The sequence below is a fragment of the Amblyraja radiata genome, chromosome 4 (assembly GCF_010909765.2).
Source record: "Amblyraja radiata isolate CabotCenter1 chromosome 4, sAmbRad1.1.pri, whole genome shotgun sequence".
In the NCBI taxonomy this organism is placed as follows: Eukaryota; Metazoa; Chordata; class Chondrichthyes; order Rajiformes; family Rajidae; genus Amblyraja; species Amblyraja radiata.
Genome location: NC_045959.1, coordinates 32,389,273 through 32,410,821, shown reverse-complemented (window position 1 = coordinate 32,410,821; position 21,549 = coordinate 32,389,273). Strand labels below are relative to the sequence as shown.

At 42.9% G+C, this 21,549-nt stretch overlaps 1 protein-coding gene across 1 annotated transcript in view; it reads right to left on the bottom strand.

Annotated features, from left to right (window-relative positions):
• The window catches only part of eif3h (eukaryotic translation initiation factor 3 subunit H), a 122,048-nt gene that overhangs the window by 97,145 nt on the left and 3,354 nt on the right, over positions 1 to 21,549 (bottom strand). Inside the window, exon 2 of the mRNA XM_033019215.1 lies at positions 18,069 to 18,225. Coding sequence (XP_032875106.1) covers positions 18,069 to 18,225 — 157 coding nt within the window. The remainder of the gene's footprint in view (positions 1 to 18,068; positions 18,226 to 21,549) is intronic.

Below are 21,549 nucleotides of genomic sequence, written 5' to 3'. Positions count from 1 at the left end.
ATGCCTTTGGAATATGTCTACCAATTGATAAGAGAGACAACCAACTGATAAGAGAGACAAGCCCAGACTTGTCCTGTGTTGCTGCATCTTGTGACCATAGCTAAAGGCTTTGGAATGCGACTGAGGGACACACAGTATAAAACACCCTGCGAGTCCTTGTTCAGAGGACTGGTGCTTTCGGAAGAAGTCAAGTGTCTGTTGCTTACTTGACTCTCCCTGACACTCCCGCTGTTAACCAGTAAACCTTGTGTTGGTTTACCTAACCCATTGTGTGTTGTCTGTTTTTAAGACAGGGAACTTTATCAGTAATATAGTTGCACTACATCATTCCTGCTCACACACTTTTTGACACTGCCTAACCATCTTGCTCTTTCACTCACCAGGTTAATGGACAACCCTAGCATTATTTTACTCTTACCCATAAATTATATTTAAAGCATAAAGACCACATCCCCAAATTATCGTTATTGTTCTGCAGGAAGAGGTATTCCCTTCCCTTTCTACCATTAGTGTTTATTGTATTAAAGTGTTTGCTGATGTACAAAAGGGTTATGTTTAAAAATAACATTATGTTAAAAATAGCTGCAGAATTTCACATAACCAATACGGGACATAAGCCACTAGATATACACAGCAAAAATTATCAGAAGAAATGCATGTTTCATTAGACAAAGTAAATATTCCAAATCAATTCAACTGAAACACTTAAGTACAAATTCTACCTCACATTTGATGGTCTCACAATTAAGACTATGGAGAGTTTTTATTAGGAATTATCTAACACAAATACAAAGCGTACATTTTTCATTTTAGATGTAAGCATCATTGGAAAGGAAGGAATATTTGATCATCCCTAATTACTCTTAAGAAGCTGATGGTAGACAACTATGTTAAACTGCTACAGTCCTTTTAGTTAAGGAATTCAAATAAAGTATAGGGTAAACAAAAAGTTGGTGTTGTGTCCTGGAGTCACCACTAGAGGGCTCTGCTTGAAATGAATGTTTCCTCTGGAGATATGCAGGGATTTAGCAGCAGCCATATTTGGCTTGTAATAAATATACTTTGGGTTCTGGACACCAAGTGTAGTTTGTGAGTTATTTAGCCCTCAAACACAACAGTTGAACATAGACACAAAAAGCTGGAGTAACTCAGTGGGTCTCGACCCGAAACGTCAACCATTCCTTCTCTCCTGAGATGCTGCATGTTCAGCAGAGTTACTCCAGCTTTTTGTGTCTATCTTTGGTTTAAACCAGCATCTGCAGTTCCTTCCTACACAAGTGGTAGTTGAAGTTCACCTTGTTGATCTGAGGAAGTCCTTTAGATGGCACTCCCAAAATGCTGTAGGGTAGGAACTCTGGCAACATTCAACACCAAGATTACATCAAGATTGTGGAACTTGTAGGATAACCCATAGGTTGTTTCCATGGATCTGCTATCCTTGCCCTTCCAGATGTAGGCTTGGAAAATGCTATTGGGAGTAGACTCTGCTAATAACTGGCAATTTTAATAATAAAAAGTATGAATCCTTGGGGTGGATATGGGTGAATAGTGCTGATTCCCTTGTGTTGTTAAGGAACAATACTCATGCAGGCAAAGAGTATTCCATGATGCTCCTGATTTGTGCCTTGACAGGTGGAAAGATTTTTACATGCCAAGAGGCAAGCCACTTGCCACGTGACACCTTTCCTCTGACCTGCTCTCACAGCCAACTAATCTGTGTGGTTGGCCCACTTCAGTTTCTTGCTAATTAAGTAAATCCCTGCAAACCCAAATCCCACCAACCCCTTTCCCGCGTTGATGGTGGCGGGTGAATGATGGTTATGTCATTAAATCGTAGGTTAGCGATTAAATTCTCTCTTACTAGAGATGATCACTTGTGCTGCGTTAATATTATTTTTGAATCATGAACAATAGCCAATAGGTGCAGGAGTAGGCCATTCGGCCCTTCGAGCCTGCACCGCCATTCAATGTGATCATGGCTGATCAGTACCCCGTTCCTGCCTTCTCCCCATATCCCTTGGCTCTGCTATTTTTAAGAGCCCTATCTAGTTCTCTCTTGAAAGCATCCAGAGAACCTGCCTCCACCACCCTCTGAGGCAGAGAATTCCACAGACTCACCACTCTCTGTGAGAAAAAGTGCTTCCTCGTCTCCGTTCTAAATGGCTTACTCCTTATTCTTAAACTGTGGCCCCTGGTTCTGGACTCCCCCAACATTGAGAACATGTTTCCTGCCTCTAGCATGTCCAAACCCTTAACAATCTTATATGTTTCAATGAGACCCCGCTCATCCTTCTAAACTCCAGAGTGTACAAGCCCAGCTGCTCCATTCTCTCAGTATATGACAGTCCCGCCATACCGGGAATTAACCTTGTAAACCTACCTTGTCCACACTCCCTCAATAGCAAGAATGTCCTTCCTCAAATTAGGGGACCAAAACTGCACACAATACTCCAGGTGTGGTCTCACTAGGGCTCTGTACAACCTCAGAAGGACCTCTTTGCTCCTATATTCGATTCCACTTGTTATAAAGGCCTACATGCCATTCGCTTTCTTCACTGCTTTCTTCACTTACTTTTATAGACTGATATACAAGGACCCGCAGATCCCATTGCACTTCCCCTTTTCCCAACTTGACACCATTTAGATAGTAATCTGTCTTCCTGTTTTTGCTACCAAAGTGTATAACCTCACATTATCCGCATTAAACTTCATCTGCCATGCATCTGCCCACTCCCCCAACCTGCACAAGTCACCCTGCATTCTCATAGCATCCTCCTCACCGTTCACCCTGCCACCCAGCTTTGCGTCATCTGCAAATTTGCTCATGTTACTTTGAATCCCTTCATCCAAATCATTGATGTATATTGTAAATCCCAGCACGGAGCCTTGCGGTACCCCACTAGTCACTGCCTGCCATTCTGAAAGAGACCCGTTAATCCCTACTCTTTGTTTCCTGTCTGCCAACCACTTCTCTATCCATGTCAGCACTCTACCCCCAATACCATGTACCCTAATTTTGCCCACTAATCTCCTATGTGGGACCTTATCAAATGCTTTCTGAAAGTCCAGGTACACTACATCCACTGGCTCTCCCTTGTCCATTTTCCTAGTTACATCTTCAAAATATTCCAGAGGATTAGTCAAGCATGATTTCCCCTTCGTAAATCCATGCTGACTCGGACCGATCCTGTCACTGCTAACCAAATGTTCGGCTATCTCATAGTTTATAATTGACTCCAGCATCTTCCCCACCACCGATGTCAGGCTAACTGGTCTATAATTCCGTTTTCTCTCTCCCACCTTTCTTAAAAAGTGGGATAACATTAGCTACCCTCCAATCCACAGGAACTGATCCTGAATTTATAGAACATTGGAAAATTATCACCAATGCATCCACGATTTCTAGAGCCACTTCCTTAAGTACCCTGTGATGCAGACTATCAGGCCCTGGGGATTTATCAGCCTTCAGTCCCATCAGTCTATCCAACACCATTTCCTGCCTAATGTGGATTTCCTTCAGTTCCTCCGTCACCCTAGATCCTCTGGCCACTACTATATCAGGAAGATTGTTTGTGTCCTCCTTAGTGAAGACAGATCCAAAGTATCTGTTCAACTCCTGCCATTTCCTTGTTCCCCTTAATAAATTCACCTTTTTCAGTCTTCAAGGGTCCAACTTTGGTCTTAACTATTTTTTCCTCTTCACATACCTAAAGAAGCTTTTACTATCCTGCTTTATATTCTTGGCTAGCTTACTTTCGTACTTCTTCCCATATTGTCTTCTGGTGTTCTTTAGACATTACCCAATTCTCTTGCTTCCCGCTCATCTTTGCTACATTTTACTTCTTCGCTTTAATTTTTATACTGTCCCTGACGTCCCTTGTCAGCCATGGTCGTCCCTTTCTCCCCTTGGAATCTTTCTTCCTCCTAGGAATGAACTGATCCTGCACCTTCTGTATTATTCCTAGAAATACCTGCCATTTTTGTTCCACTGTCATCCCTACTAGTGTATCTTTCCAGTCAACTTTGGCCAGCTCCTCCCTCATGGCCCCAGAGTCCCCTTTATTCAACTGCAACACTGACACCTCCGATCTACCCTTCTCCCTCTCCAATTGTAGATTAAACCAGACCATGTTATGGTCACTGCCTCCTAATGGCTCATTAACCTAGAGGTCCTTTATCAAATCCGGTTCAATACATAACACTAAATCCAGAATTGCCTTCTCCTTGGTAGGCTCCAATACAAGCTGTTCTAAGAATCCATCACGAAAGCACTCTACAAAGTCCCTTTCTTGGGGTCCAGTACCAACCTGATTTTCCCAGTCTACCTGCATGTTGAAATCTCCCATAACAACCACAGCATTACTTTTGCTACATGCCAACTTTAACTCCTGATTCAACTTGCGCCCTATGTCCAGGCTACTGTTTGGGGGCCTGTAGATTAGTCCCATTAGGGTATTTTTACCCTTACAATTCCTTAGTTCTATCCATACTGACTCCACATCTCCTGTTTCAATGTCACCACTTGCAAGGGACTGAATTTCATTCCTCACCAACAGGGCAACCCCACCCCCTCTGCCCACCTGTCTGTCTTTTCAATAGGAGGTATACCTCTGAATATTCAGTTCCCAGCCCTGGCCCTCTCGCAGCCATGTCTCAGTAATTCCCACAACATCATACTTGCCAGTTTCTAACTGAGCCTCAACTCATCCACTTTATTCCTTATGCTTCGCACATTCATATACAGCACTTTGACCTCCGTATTCACTTCCCTCCTCGCAATTGGCCCTGACTTTACTCTGTTGTCCATTCCCGAGCTTTCCTTCCCATTAATTCAAGAATCTTTTGTAATTTTTCCTGTAGTCACTTCCTCTTCAACTGCATCTTTAACTCCCAATTTGTCAATCCCTCCCCCCCACTATTTAGTTTAAACCCACACGTGTAGCCCTGGCAAACCTGCCCGCCAGAATGTCATTCCTCCTCCAGTTAAGGTGTAACCTGTCCCTTTTGTACAGGTCACCCCTACCCCAGAAGAGATCCCAGTGGTCTATAAATCTAAATCCTTGCTCCCTGCTCCAGCCCCTCAACCACACATTCAGACCCCCTATCTCCCTATTCCTGTCCTCACTAGCACGAGGTACTGGAAGTAATCCAGAGATAACCACCCTAGAAGTCCGGCATTTCAATCTTCTTCCCAACTCTCTGGAGACATGTTGGAGAACCTCATTCCTCTTCTTCCCGATGTTGTTTGTGCCTACGTGCACAACTACTGCCGGCTGTTCACCTTCTCTCTCTCAAATGTTCTGAATTCGGCTTGTGACATCCTGAACCCTGGCACCAGGGAGGCAACAGACCATCCTCGCATCTCGTCTGCAACCACAGAATCTCCTGTCCGCTCCTCGGACAATGGAGTCACCCACTAGGGCTCTGCCCGACATCGGTCTCGCCGGTCGAGTCCCATCTCTGAGATTGGAGCCACCGACGTGTCCGCCGCTCCGACTGGAAACATCGTCTCCCCGGACAGTTCCCAAGAGGGCGTACCTGTTTTCATTAGGCACAGCCACCTGGGTCTTCTGCACTCCACGATTTCCACCCTTTCTCTCCTTTACACACCTTGGTTCTTCCCGTATCCTCGGCGTGACTACCTCACTGTAGGTCCTGCCCAGGAAACTCTTATTTTCCCAGATGGCCCCGAGGTCATCCAGCTGCTTCTCCAGTGCCCCAACACGGTCCTTTAGGAGCTGAAGCTGTACACACCAGCCAGAGCTGCTACACGCCTGAAGAGCTGCTACAAGCTGCTAAATACAACATACGCCTGAATGTTGAGCAGTATCTGCCAGAAGAAGGCAGGTTAATTTTCAGGGGTTGAAAAAGCAATCAACAACGTCCATTGTACATCTAACGTTGGGATGAAAGGAATGTGATTTTAGAAGTATCTGAAGTTGATTGGTAGGCATAGGACACTGCTCTGAGGAATTTCTGCTGTAACTCTGGATTAGACACAATTCACATCCAACAACGATGAATATTGTGTCCTTTGATTTCTTAAACATGCTAATTCAAATATTGAAAGGGTAAATCATTTTAAATCTTTTTGCTTTTTTTCCCCACAAGATCAAGTTTGAAGTTGCAAGGTTATGGGCCCTGATTGGGCCAGATTATAAGCAAAGATCCTATAGCGAGCAAGACAAAAAAGACGTAGTACGGTCATGGGCAGATTCATGGGTAATTTAAGGCCCCATTTCCGTAACCGGCTTCCGTCTACACACCAAAGATCCCATAGGATAATAGTGTGGAGACGGAAGACGGTTACGGAAACATCCTCGTAAAAATAAGTTATTTGGTAAAAATCTTCTCTTCCTCCTGATAAAGGTAAAACATGGAAATACACTTTCTCAGCAATTGTAACTTCAGTTCTTGCTAATTAAAAATATCCTCAAAACACTTTTTAAAACAAATTAATAATAACAATTAATAATTGAATGACAATCATCAAAATCTGCAAAGGGTCTTTGTCTTTCAAATGTCAAAATTAAATATTACACCTAAATTAAATCCCACAAAAACTATATTGCGTGAGGACAAATAATGTTAGTTATTGAAATCTTCCTCTATTTAGTAAAGCTGAAGCTACAGTTATTAATTCTATCAAAATACAAAGAAATGAATAGATTTTCCTTTGATGGATCTTAATTTATCACCTAATTCTGATGACATCAACTGTTCTGGCACGCCTGTTAACCTGATTTGACCAACCACAAATAATCATGGTCTACACTCTAAACATTTGGTCACATAATTTACAAATAATTTATACAAAGTGTTTTGCATACTCATTTCATTACAGTCACTACTTGAATTGCACTTCTGGGATGAATTATTTTCATTTCTAACCAATTACATGAAATTAAATGAAGTAAAAAAATGCAGAAGCACAAGTGAAGCTTTCTATCATCAGAATAATTTGACTCCAGTAAAGATTCTTAATTGCAAAAATGCCACTACATAGAGTCATTCATGGAAATAAGGCAGGTAATTAGATTATGGCAAGTTACAATTTGACTGGTAGTAAACAAAGTTGGCAAATTGACAGGTTGGCAAAACAAGAAATAAAAAAATTAAAAATGTAGTCATAGAATGGGTGAAAACACGAGGTCATTGCACATTTGGATGACAAGTAATGAAAAAAGATAAAATCAAAAAACATTTAAAAATTAACAAAATATTTCAAATACTAAGAATAGGGACAACAAATCAATTGTTTAAGCAAAAGACATTTGATATTTGTTCGTCCCATTATAACCAACACTGTTCAATTCAAAACTCAACGAAAGATCTAATTTTACAGCCTTTAAGCATTAACCAAATTAGAGGCTGAAAAATTCTTGACTTTTGGAATAGTTTCCATATATGTTGAAAAGATTCTGGTTCAATTGTCATGCTTATAATAATTGATTAGCAGTTTAATTGCAGAATTTAAACCTACATCCTGTTGGAGAAAACAAAATAAATTTAAAATCGGACTATAAAATCATTTTAATCTAATTTTGCATATTCTGCTTTTTATTAAGGCTAGAACACATCAAGCATGATTAAAAACTTGCTCTATAAAGAACAAAAAATGCACCAAAGCTGCATTAGCAAAAGACAAATGCTACCATTAATCCACAGCAATGAAATATCTATAACAACCAATAATTATCATTAATCACATGCTAACATTAAACCGTAGAATAAAAATTATGCTCAATAGTTTTGACTTCAAATCTGGAAGTATTAGTGGGTACCAATGTAGAAGACAACCTGACCAATATGGCTACAAAAGCCTCCAACAATGCCTTAACCAACTTTAACCAAGTGGCTAAGTGACACTTATGGGCATGTCCCATTTAGGCGATTTTTCAGCGGACTGCCGGCGACTGTCAAGTTGCCAGCAGTCGCCTGAAAAAGCGGCAACTGTAACGGCGACTGTCAGAGTGGAACATACACACACACACACAAACACATCGCATCCTTTACCAGCCCATTATGAAGGTGGGGGACAGGGCAAGCTGGGGGAGCTCTGTCTAAAACATTCACATGGTGCAAAGCCACGGTGAAACAGAGACACACCGCGATGAACAGGAAGGTTGGCGCTGTAAAAAGACGGCTAAAGCACAGTATACGGTAAGTCCTTTAAAAGAGGGGAGGGGAGAAGGGGGGGGGGGGGAGAGGGAGTGGAGACAACTTTTAAGAAGCCAGCGATACATGGCTGTGAAGCTCGGCAGACATTTAACATTACCAGTCGGTTATCCTTGGTTCTGAAAACTACTGCTTACCTTTGTTTTCCCAATGAGCCAATGAAATTCACCGGTCAGCAGTGGCACCAACCTACGAGAACCGTTGACCTCCTGGTGACCCACCTACGGCTCGAGAATTCTCGCTACTCTCCTTAGCGGCTTCATTCTAGTCCCCGCTAATTTTTCAACATGTTGAAAAATTCACGGCGACCATAATGAGGCCACGACTAGTTCCCAGAATGCGGGAACTCTTCATGACCATGAAGGCGACTCCCCGGCAACCACCCGCGAACATGTGGTGACCATGTGGTAACTGCACAGTCTCCTGCAGTCGCCTAAGTGGGACAGGCCCATTTCATATTTCCAGATATGGGACTCGGTCTCAGAATTGTTCGTGCAGGGTGAGATCATTCAGCCCATCAGATGTATGCTTTCTCTTTCATTCCCACAAGACAATGATTAATGTCTCTACCATCTTCAGTGATGAACTGAGGAAAAGAACATTTCTCCCTACCCTCTCTTTATATTTTCCCTCCCATCCCTGTGCTCTTAGTGCCTCTTAAAATAACATTTCCAACTACATTCAAAGCCACGTTGATAGTTACATTTCTATCTTCGTGCTGCTCATAATAAAATGGTATGATTCATTCTGTATCATCTCTATCATTTCAATCTAACTGGATACTACTAGTACAGGTTGAACATCGATTTTTCAGCAACTGATGGGCTGTCCTCTGCTAGAAGCAAGACAAAATTACAAGAGCTCAGTTGAAATTCCCTGAGCAGCCACAGATCAACTGTGCTGTCAATTTGATTTCCAAACTGTTTCGTAAAGACAATACAGTAAGCCCTTGTTTTAATGACCCCTTTATAACAGATGGCGGATATAACGAATGGACCTGCCAATCCATCCCTGGCTCGCACTCCCTGCGCATTCAGAGGCCCGGTTCCGACACCAATCCCGAATCACAAGGTGCACCAGCGAGCCCTTCTTCACCCACCGAAAGGAAACAAAGTGCTGGAGTAATTCAGTGGGTCAGGATCTCTTGAGAACGGCGGCGTTTGGACGCCCCCTGCTCCCCCCCCCCCCCCCCCCCCCCCCCCCCCCCCCTCCCTTCTTTGAAGGCTCTGGCTCTGGAACCAAGGGTGCCAAAGAATCAGTGTTCAATGTGTACATCGGACTCAACAGTTCTTCCTGTACCCAAACCATCAAGTATTTGGGGCCCACTGACAGTCTGTCCACTATAACTGAAATCAATTATAAAGAGGATCATGAAAATGAGGGTTTACTGTATTGAGAAATTAATTATCATTATCAGGAAGATAAAGGCACCATTTTAGCAGCATCACAAACTTTCCATCATTTATATTATTCTCAAAGGCCACTCAATCTGAACAGTATTATGATGACTTGTAAAAGTATTACTGAAAATGCACCCAAATACACCTGCCTCTTCCCCTCTCTCAGCTTCGCACACTGCCTCAAGGTTGAAAAGGAATCCAAACAAGGCACCAGTCTTTTTAAACATAAGTGACAACTTTAAGAACTACAGTAGACTCTGATCTGAGCACACATGGCAATTACGTATGTATCCATCTTAGTGCATGTCAGCTTTTAGATGAGGCAAAAAGATGGTCAGTTATGCAGTACTGTATTGACTTCTATTTACGATATTTTTACAAAGTAAGGAATTAGAATAAGAGAGTTTTGTGAGAAAATCTTAAGATGTTTTCTATTCTACTTTTACAGCGTGTACTGACCTCCTCTGGTCTTCTGTGTTAATACATTGAAAAACTACAAGTGCAGGATATTTTAGTATATTAAAGCTTGTCAGTGATATTATGTCTGACAACATGTATATTTACTTAGTGTTTATATATTTACTTAATGATTATAAAGTCAATGCTGGGAACTCAATAGTTAACTTTGACATTTAGGAAAGACAGGCAGGATAGAAAACATGATGTGATAGTTCTGCTGGTTCAGTACTGTTTAGGTGAGCAATGTCTAGGTTTAGAGGATGTCAAGGCAAGTAGAAAGTAGCAAGGGAAGAAATCAGTAGTTGGTCTGGTATACAGGAGCCCTAACAGTAGCCATGCTGTAGGAACGAGTATATATCAAGAAACATAGGTACATGTAAAATGGGCCGTGCATTAATCATGAGTACCCATGGAGGACATTTGAGAAAGTTTCCTATGGCACAAAGTTATGGTCCAAAACAGTGAACAGGCTATTTTGGATCCAGTAAATGTGTAATGAAAGGACGTTTAATAAATGATCTCAGAGTAAACGAATCCCATGGATAAACTGATCAGAACAAGACAGAATTAATCAATCAGCTTGGAGAGAACCCGAGTCTGAACCAACAGTGTTAAACTTAAATGAAGGTTCAAGAAATGAATATGTAGTTGGCTGAAGTGAAGTGAGTAAATATATTAGCAAACAAGATAATAAACAAGCAGTGACAAGAATTTACAGTGATAATGCATAACTCCCAACGATCATGCATTCTAACGAGCAGGAAAGATTCTAAATTAACAGTAGGGGTTGAGGTGAAAGAGTGTGGAACTTAGCTATTCATGGCTAAGTTTATGTAACTAAAATATTTGAATGACAAAAGAAAATGCAAAATATAAAGGAGCAGAAAAATGCAACAATATCCAAACTAAACATATTGCAAAAGAAAAGAAAATTAGAGATCTTGTTACAGGTTAAAATCATAAAAATGCACCTGCAGCTTGTAATAATTGCAAAATAAATATTACTGGATATAAAAATTCCAGATGAAATACGAAAGAAAGATTAAAAGGTAAGGGTTCTACCAAAGACAAACCAGTGTTGAATTATGTCCAAATAGAATCCATTTGTACAGACTAAGAAATGCAGTATATTTAAACTGCATTACCTTTTAAACTGTCCATTATAAAATAAATTATCCATAAATATAAGGTGTATATGCAACGCATAATTTTGTTTAAAAATTCAGTGGACCAGAGGTGGTGATAGACAAATATTTATAACAAAGTGAAGTGCGAGGATGAGCGAGAAAAGGAACTATTAACTGAATAATCCATATTTACTCTAATAACAACAGCAGCAAGGCTATCGAGTCATCGTTACATTTGAAAAATAAACTCCTGTCAGATATCCAACTCCTCCACACGATACCTTGGTGCAGTCTTGTCAATTAAGTTACTATATTAGGAAAAAAAGGCACAAAGTGCTGAAGTATCTCAGCAGGTCCACTATGGACCACTTTGACTTTTTTTGTAAACTAACATTGGCAGTTCCTCATGTCTCCAATTTAATTTTTTTAATTTTTTAAAATAATTTATTAGAAGCAAATGTACAAAAATATAACCAACGGCATATGAAATAGTAGTTATTGTACAGCTTCACTTTTAACTTTAAGCTATAATTGGGAGAAAAGAAAGGAGAAAAAGCAAAAAAGAGAAAAAGTGAAATGTGCAAAGATAGAACCCCTAGACTTCCAATGTGGTGTAGCCAAAGAGTGAATAAATGAAAGAGAGGAATAGAAAAAATAAGAAAAATAAAAGGACAAAGAGAAAGAAAGAAAAAAGTGGTGATATACATGCCTCTCATCCCACCCCACCCACCTCACCCAAACCGTAATTAGATTTAAATCCCAAGTTGTGTTGTACCATACTATCCATGTAATAAATTAATGAATGATGTCCATGTCTTCGAAAAATGATCTGTTTTTTTTTTTTGCCAAGACAAGTCTAATATTTTCAAGATGTAGCGTCTCAGACATGCTTATAACCCACATCTTAAGAATATGGACTGATGTATGTTTCCAAAATTTGAGTGTTAGTATTTTTGCCGTTATCAGGCCATAATTAAGGAAACGTCTTTGAAATAATGATAGCTCAGAGCAGGCTTCTGATGTACCTAGAATAATGATAGCTCAGAGCAGGCTTCTGATGTACCTAGAATAATGATAGCTCAGAGCAGGCTTCTGATGTACCTAGAATAATGATAGCTCAGAGCAGGCTTCTGATGTACCTAGAATCATGATAGCACAGAGCAGGCTTCTGACGTACCTAGAATAATCAGTTCCGTATCGGGATCCAATATTGCTTTTAGTGTTTTTGAAAACATTTCAAAAATTACTCTCCAAAAATTATGTAACTTTATACAAGAGACAAAGGAATGGGTTATAGTTGCTTCCTGAAGAAGACATTTATCGCAAATAGGAGATACATTTGGAAAGATCTTATTTAGTTTAGACTTTGAATAATAGAGTCTGTGCGGTATTTTAAATTGAATTAATGAATGCCTAACGTTAATCGAACAATTGTGTGTCTATATTGGTCTCCAATTTACTATACAGGTGCACAACCTTTTATCCGAAATTCCAAGTAACGAAAAGCTCCGAATAGAGGACATTTTTTCGGTCCTTGAAGACCATGAAGGTCCTTGAAGACGTTCACCGAGGGCGGCCCGCAGAGGTGACAGCGGAACCTCCGGTCGGTCCTCGAAGAAAGGGGAACTAAATCCCCATTCATAAAAGAGAAGGTGAGGGTATATTGCGCGGGAGGGTTAATAATTGACAATCTGCTGCTGCCTGCCCGCTGAGTTAAAAAGTTCCCACGGTAGACTCACGATACACAGTGTATCGTGAGTCTTGCGTGGGAACTTTTTAACTCAGCGTGCAGGCAGCAGCAGATTGTCGCTCCCTTCAGTTTCACCCCACCTACAGCCCTCTGCTTCCCGGCCATGTGTGTGACCCCTTCCCTCCCCTCTCCACCTCCCCGCCCATTGCACCGGCGCGGGGGCTTTGCACTGTCTTCACGTCGGCGATGCCAGCAGGTCAGTGCCAGTCACCGGAGACGTCAGGACCAACGGGACACCGACCCCCAGGCCCACTGCAAGAACGGAGATCCCAGAGACCCACAGCCAGCAGCAGCCCAGCCCCGTTCCAACTCCAGAGGAAACCTGCAAACTGGCCGGAGACGTCAAGACCACCAGAAGCCGCTCCCCGATGGGCCGCTACGGCGACAAGTGGCAGTTCGCCCACAGCCCGAGCTGCGCCCCCTCATCGGGACACCGACCCCCAGGCCCACTGCAAGCACGGAGATCCCAGATCAGCAACCCCAGCCCCGCTCCAACTCCAGAGGAACACGCTCCCCGTAGGGGCAGAAGCTGATGGTGTGCAAGGTACGTCTTGTTCTTGGGGTGGCGCAGCTCGGGCTGTGGGCGAACTGCCACTTGTCGCCGTAGCGGCCCATCGGGGAGCGGATTCCTCTGGAGTTGGAGGGGTAGGGGGGTATTGTGCTGTTTGATCGCCCCCTGCTATCCCAGGGACAGGGAGACACAGCGGCTTTTGAGAATGGTGGTCAATCACTTCCAAAGTTCTGCCCACAGTCAGTACACCTCTCCTACACTTGTCTCCCGCACTAAGATCATCTCGCAGAGAATGATCTCAGCCTAACCCTCCCTATTCTCTCCTATTCTGCAAGAAAAAACTACATTGAAGACTCAAACTCGCGATCGAGTAACTGCCGGGATCGAGGCACAAACTCGCGACCTTGCGGATATGAGCCGAGCACTCTACCACTGAGCCAGCCGTTAATATCTACGCTAAAAATCTTCCATTCCGAAAGTCGAAAAATTCCGAATTACGAAAAGTGTCTGGTCCCAAGGCTTTCGGATAAAAGGTTGTGCACCTGTATTAGTCTGAACCTGAATTAGAGTGTCCATGAATAAAACAAAAATAAGGTGCCAAAAAAAGCCAAAGTACTGGGCTAACTCAGGCAACATCTCTGAACATTGAGAGGTGACGTTTTGGATAGGGACCCATCTTCAGACTGATTGTGGTGGGTGCAGGGTAGAAAGTTGGAAGCGAGGAAGGGCACGACAAACCCTGGCGAGTGATAGACGAAACCGATGAAGGGGGGTTTTGATCGGCATATGGTTCTACGAAGACCAGATATGAAAAGGCAATAGGTGTGAAATAAGGATAGAAGAGATAAGCCAGAGGAAGAAATATAGGTGGAAGGGGAGAAATGGTTGCGAGTCAAGGTGGAGCAACGGGAAGATTGGGGAGGGGGGGACTGGTTGGTCTGCGACTGGTGTTGTTATTTGCAGATTGCATTGTCGAGAGGTGACCCACTTATCACCAATGCAACAGCCTCCACATTCACCCTCTCCTCTCCCCCCCCCCCCCCCCCCCTCAACCCTCCTCGTCCAAACCGGTTCCATCTGCTCTTTTGCTCCTTATCTATTTAAATCTTTCACCCAGCTGGCTCCATCTCCAACTCCCCCCTTTCCGGTTTATTTTTGTCACACACCAAGGTACAGTGAAAAGTTTTGTTTTACATGCTGTGCAATCAGATCAGATAATACTATACATAAACACAATCAAGCTGAACTAGAATACTGTAGGTAGAGAAGGGGGGAGGTATAGAGTGGAGAATATACGGTAGTTCTCAGCACTGCAGTGTACCAATTCCAACGATAATGTCTAATGCCCACAATGGGATAGAGGAAAATCAGTCACCACCCTAGCTTATGAAAGGACTATTCAGAAGCCTGGAGATGGAAAGAAATTGTCCCTAGTCTGGTGGCACGCACTTTCAAGCTCTGCATCTCCTGCCTGATGGGAGCAAGAGAAAGAAAGAATTACTTGAGTAGGACGTGTTTAATTATGTTGGCTACTTTTCAAAGGCAGTGTGGTGTAGATGCAGTCAATGGTGGGGAGTCTGGTTTGTGAGATGGACTGGGCAACATTCAGAACTCTGTAATTTCCTACGGACTTGGCCGGAACTGTTCCCAACCAAGCTGCGATGTATCCAAACAGTATGCTTTCTATGGTACATCTGCAGAGATTTGTAAGAGCCATTGAAGACATGCTAAATTTCCTCAATCTCCTCAAGAAGGAGGCGTGGTGTGCCTTCTTGGCTGTTGTTTCAATGTGGTTGGCCCATGACAGATCATTGGTAATATTTACAGTAAGGAACTTGAAGTTCTCAATCATTTCCACCATTGATGCTGATTGGGGCATGTACTCCACCATATTTCCGGAAATCGATAGCTCGCTCCTTTGTAGCTTAATCCACCCATCATCCTTCACCCCTCCACAGTTCACCTATCACCTACTGGCTCATGTCACCCCTCTCCCTCTTCACTTTATACTGGCTATCCCTCCTCACTCTCAGTCCTGATGAATGGTCTCCACCCTAAGTGTCATCAATTCCTTTGCCCCCTTCCATAGATGCTGAGTTCCACTGAGTTCCTCCAGCAAGATGTTAAATGAATACTTCTCATCTGCACATACTGAGATAATCAGTGAAGCAAAGCAATTGGGGGAAATGAGTAGTGATGTGTTGGTCCGTATCCAAATTACAAATGAGGTGCCAGCAATCTTAAAGAATAGCGAGATGGACCTGACCAAATGCATCCTCAGACATTGTGGGCATCTAGGGAAGAAATTAGTTGGGTCGTGGCAGAGATACTCACATCATTATGTAAGTAGGCACAAAAAGCACCAGAAGACTGGCGGATGGCAAATGTTGTGCCTTTATTTAAGAAGGGCACCAAAGACAAACCAGGGAACTACAGGGCAGTCGGCACGATGTCAGTGGTGGATACATTACTGGAGGGGATTCTGATGGTCAGGACCTACCAGCATTTGGATAGACAAGGGCTGATTACAGATAGTCAGCACAACTGTGTGTGTATGTGTGTGTGGGAAATCATCTCAGAAATGTGATACTACCTTTTGAAGTCTTCAAGAGGATTGATGAGGGCAGGGCGGTTGATATTGTCTCTCTGGAGTTTAGCAAGATATTTGACAGGGTCCCACATGGTAGGCTACTATAAAAAGATCTAGGGTGAGTTAACCAACCAGATTTATAAATGGCTGAGGTGAAGGAGTCAGGGGGTGGTTCTGGCCAATTGTTTTTCTGATTGGAGGCCTGTGATCCGTGGTATGTCACAGGGATCTGTGCAGGCCCACTGTTTGTTATTTGTACAATCAATCCTCATTATTAGTTCTTTTGAACAGATTTTGTTACAGCAGACTGTCTCCAAGAACACAGGCTACCAGTTACACTGTGGAGGTCATTGAAACTGACAAGCAATTGTTTTGATCGATACTTAGTGCCCTCCATAATGTTTGGGACAAAGACCCATCATTTATTTATTTGCCTCTGTACTCCACAATTTGAGATTTGTAATTGAAAAAAAATCACATGTGATTAAAGTGCACATTGTCAGATTTTATTAAAGGATATTTTTATACATTTTGGTTTCACCATGTAGAAATTACAGTTGTGTTTATACATAATCCCATTTCAGGGCACCATAATGTTTGGGACACATGGCTTTACAGGTCTTTGTAATTGCTCAGGTGTGTTTAATTGCCTCCTTAATGCAGGTATAAGAGCGCTCTCAGCACCTAGTCTTTCCTCCAGTCTTTCCGTCATCTTTGGGAACTTTTATTGCTGTTTTTAAAAATGAGGACCAACGTTGTGCCAATGAAAGTCAAAGAAGATTCAATTCAAGATTCAATTGACTCATGTACCATCTAAGGTACAGTGAAATTTGAGCCATTATGAGACTGAGAAACAAGAATAAAACTGTTAGAGAAATCAGCCAAACCTTAGGCTTACAAAAATTAACTGTTTGGAACATCATTAAGATTTGATGGTACTCCAACTGTAACTGCTCAGACAGGAAGGCTCTGCAGAGGGTAGTGAGGGGAGCAGAGAGGATCATTGGCATCTCCCTACCCTCGGTACAAGAACTGTTCCAGAGCCGCTGTCTGAAAAAAGCTCTGAGAATAGCTATGGACAAACTGCCCCCTCCACACACATCTGGATCTCCTGCCATCAGGCAAGAGATACCGTAGCATCAAAGCCCAGACTACCAGACTGCTAAACAGCTTCCTGCCACAGGCTGTGGGGCTGCTAAACAGTCACTCCACCTGATTCTGCTTATTTGCACTGACAATTTAATAACTCTGGCACTGGCCACTCAAATCAGCTGCCCTGGACATTTTAATGACTGTTTTTACTGTATTTTAATGTTGCTGTTTTACCTGCTTTTAACAATTTATACTGTTTCATCAGGGACTGGATTGTTTTTACTGTTATTATGTGTGAAATGTTTAAGATTTATGTGCGATGCTCCGGTATTCCCTGGGAAACGTCTTCTCATTTTGCACTGTACAATTGTTGCTTTGCAAGATGACAATAAAGGTTGATTGATTGATTGATTGAGAAGAAAGAGAGCACTGGTGAGTTTACTAATCGCGAAGGGACTGGCAGGCCAAGGAAGACCTTCACAGCTGATGACAGAAGAATTATCTCTAACCCTTACACTGTAATAGCTGACAATCATCAATAACAGACACCATCCCCCCCCCCCCCCCCCCCACCCAAGCCTCTTAATTTTGTAACAATGCCTCCTTGGTCAAGATTCCCCCACCAGTGAAGCATATCAACATCTCCCCTTTCATGCCCCCCCAAAGCCATGTTTCAATGAGATAGAAACATAGACATAGAAACATAGAAATTAGGTGCAGGAGTAGGCCATTCGGCCCTTCGAGCCTGCACCGCCATTCAATATGATCATGGCTGATCATCCAACTCAGTATCCCGTGATCCTTCATACTTCTAAACTTAAGAAAATAATCTCATTTCTTCAGCCACTCATGAGGTTTTCATTTGGAGCATTGACTGCTGGATAACAACCAGGATATTCACAGAATGCAAGAACTTGAAATGGAATTCAAACACTCAAAGACAGCACCATCCACAACATACCTTCATCAAAGTCAGCATCCTCCTCAGTATGCTGAGGGAAGGGGAAACAGTTGGTAATTTCAAGCCGATCGTCCACCACAAGTCCTAGAAGTACACCTTGGACCACTTCGTTACCTTGCCCCTCCTCCTGGAAATGTTTAATGATCTTCAGGACAACCTATAATAGAAACATAATAAAATGGCAGAAAAAAGGGCAGTTATTTTCTTTAATCTACCCACACAAGACCAGTGTTTATTGCTGGTCTCAAATGCCCTCCAGAAGAATTTGCCGCATAGTCTTTGTGAACCTTCTGCTAAAATCTCTCGAATGCAACATTGGTGAGTTTCCACATTTTGTGATGAAGAATCAGTGGTAATTTCCAAGTCATGTGATACACATGCGGAGATAAACTTGCAGGCAGTGCTCTTACCACTACCCATAACCTTGCTAGATAGTTTTATTCAGATTATTTCATTATTGCTTTTACCACAAGTTGTCACAGCTTTGAGAGGTTCTGTCAAAGCAAATTGTGAAGTTCCTGCACTGCATCTTGCTTATGGCACACGTTGGAGTTACAGTCTGCAGTAATGGAGTGAACATTGGTGGTGGTGAAAGGTCACGTGTTGACTTATCAGCAGGTTTCCCAACTTAGAATAGAATAGAATGAATGCCTTTTATTGTCATTCAAACAGCTCGGTTTGAACGAAATTGCATTTTCTACAGTCTTACATTACAAAAAACCCAAGACCCACACTTAACACAGTTTACATAAACATCCATCACAGTGCATCTCCAACATCTCCTCACTGTGATGGGAGGCAAAGTCTTATCTCTTCCCTTTGTTCTTCTCCCGCGGTCCAGCAGTCCAACTGTAGCGTCGAGGCAAACTGGGGCGCCCGATGCTAAAGCCCCTGGCGGGCGATGGTAAGTCCTGTGGCCATTTAAGCCACCCAGGGCGATGTTAGGCCTGGCTCCGTGTCCTTTAAACCCCGCGATTCCAGCGGGAGAAGTTGCCGTTGCGGGAGCTCAGAAAAGCGGTCTCCCATCAGGGACCTGCGAGCTCCCGATGTTCCTGTCCACCGGGCCTGTGGCCGGAACCTCCGAAGCTCTTCCCGTTCCGAAGATGGCCAGTTCCGCGATGGCAGGTCCGCAGGCTCCGCGACTGGAGCCCTCAGGTTGGTTCCGTTTGGAGGCCGCCGTCGGCTCCACGATGTTTGGCCCAACGACACCGGAGACCTGACAGGGAAAACGTCGGGTCCCCGAACGGGGAAGAGACTAACGGCCCCCCCACCCCACATATACACAGCTAAAGAAAATAATAAAAAATAGACTCAAGACATATATACAGTGGCTTGCAAAAGTATTCATTCCCCTTGAACTTTTCCACATTTTGTCACGTTACAACCACAAACGTAAATGTATTTTATTGGGATTTTAAGTGATAGACCAACATAAAGTGGCGCATAATTGTGAAGTGGAAGGAAAATGATACATGGTTTTCAAATTTTTTTACAAATAAAAAACTGAAAAGTGTGGCGTGCAAAAGTATTCAGCCCCCTTTACTCTGATACCCCTAAATAAAATCCAGTGCAAACAATTGCCTTCAGAAGTCACCTAATTAGTAAATAGAGTCCACTTGTGTATAATCTAATCTCAGTATAAATACAGCTGTTCTGTGAAGGCCTCAGAGGTTTGTTAGAGAACATTAGTGAACAAACAGCATCATGAAGCCCAAGGAACACACCAGACAGGTCAGGGATTAAGTTGTGGAGAAGTTTAAAGCCGGGTTAGGTTATAAAAAAATATCCCAAGCTTTGAACATCTCACGGAGCACTGTTCAATCCATCATCCGAAAATGGAGAGTATGGCACAACTGCAAACCTACCAAGACATGGCCGTCCACCTAAACTGACAGGCCGGGCAAGGAGAGCATTGATCAGAGAAGCAGCCATGGTAACTCTGGAGGAGCTGCAGAGATCCACAGCTCAGGTGGGAGAATCTGTCCACAGGACAACTATTAGTCGTGCACTCCACCTTTATGGAAGAGTGGCAAGAAGAAAGCCATTGTTGAAAAAAAGCCATAAGAAGTCCCGTTTGCAGCTTGCCACAAGCCATGTGGGGGACACAGCAAACATGTGGAGGAAGGTGCTCTGGTCAGATGAGACCAAAATTGAAGTTTTTGGCCTAAATGCAAAACGCTATGTGTGGCGGAAAACTAACACTGCACATCACCCTGAACACACCATCCCTGTGAAACATGGTGGTGGCAGCATCATGCTGTGGGGATGCTTTTCTTCAGCAGGGACAGGGAAGCTGGTCAGAGTTGGTGGGAAGATGGATGGAGCCAAATACAGGGCAATCTTGGAAGAAAACCTGTTAGAGTCTGCAAAAGACTTGCGATTGGGGCGGAGGTTCACCTTCCAGCAGGACAACGACCCTAAACATACAGCCAGAGCTACAATGAAATGGTTTAGATCAAAGCATATTCATGTGTTAGAATGGCCCAGTCAAAGTCCAGACCTAAATCCAATTGAGAATCTCTGGCAAGACTTGAAAATTGCTGTTCACAGATGCTCTCCATCCAATCTGACTGAGCTTGAGCTATTTTGCAAAGAAGAATGGGCAAAAATGTCAATCTCTAGATGTGCAAAGCTGGTAGAGACATACCCCAAAAGACTTGCAGCTGTAATTGCAGCGAAAGGTGGTTCTACAAAGTATTGACTCAAGGGGGCTGAATAATTTTGCACGCCGCACTTTTCAGTTTTTTTATTCGTAAAAAAATTTGAAAACCATGTATCATTTTCCTTCCACTTCACAATTATGCACCACTTTGTGTTGGTCTATCACATAAAATCCCAATAAAATACATTTACGTTTGTGGTTGTAACGTGACAAAATGTGGAAAAGTTCAAGGGGTATGAAAACTTTTGCAAGCCACTGTATGTCTTCATGTCATGGATAGAAAAGGTTTAGAGGCTTATGGACCAAATGCAGGCAAATGGGACTCGCTTACATGGGACGTTTTGGTCAGCATGGCCGAGTTAGGCTGAAGCACGAGTTAAGCTGTTTCCGTTTTTATGCCTCTACTGCTTTGAGCCAATGTTCAGTATTCCCAGCATTATTCCCTGCTAACTATTTATCCCCATTCTGCCATCCTAAGTGGGTCTGACGTCCATCCAGAGATACTTGTCATACCCAAAGATAGTAATGGAACAGTTTAAAAGCAAGAATCTTTAAACATGCTTTACTACTCTGAGAAACAGTTCTCTCAGCTTCAACATGCTGCCAGGTGTTTGTGAGAATGACAGTACAGAATTAAATGGGCAAGGTCACCATTTATCTATGTTCACAACTTTGATGCAGGTATTATTCTGATTGTTTCATTATTGCCTTTAATACAACTGAATGGGCAGTGGGCAGGTGCTAGACTTGCACAGGAAGGTAGACGCTCCCGCCCCCACGAATCTCGGGGCAGATGGGGCTCGTCAGCCTGGGAAGGCA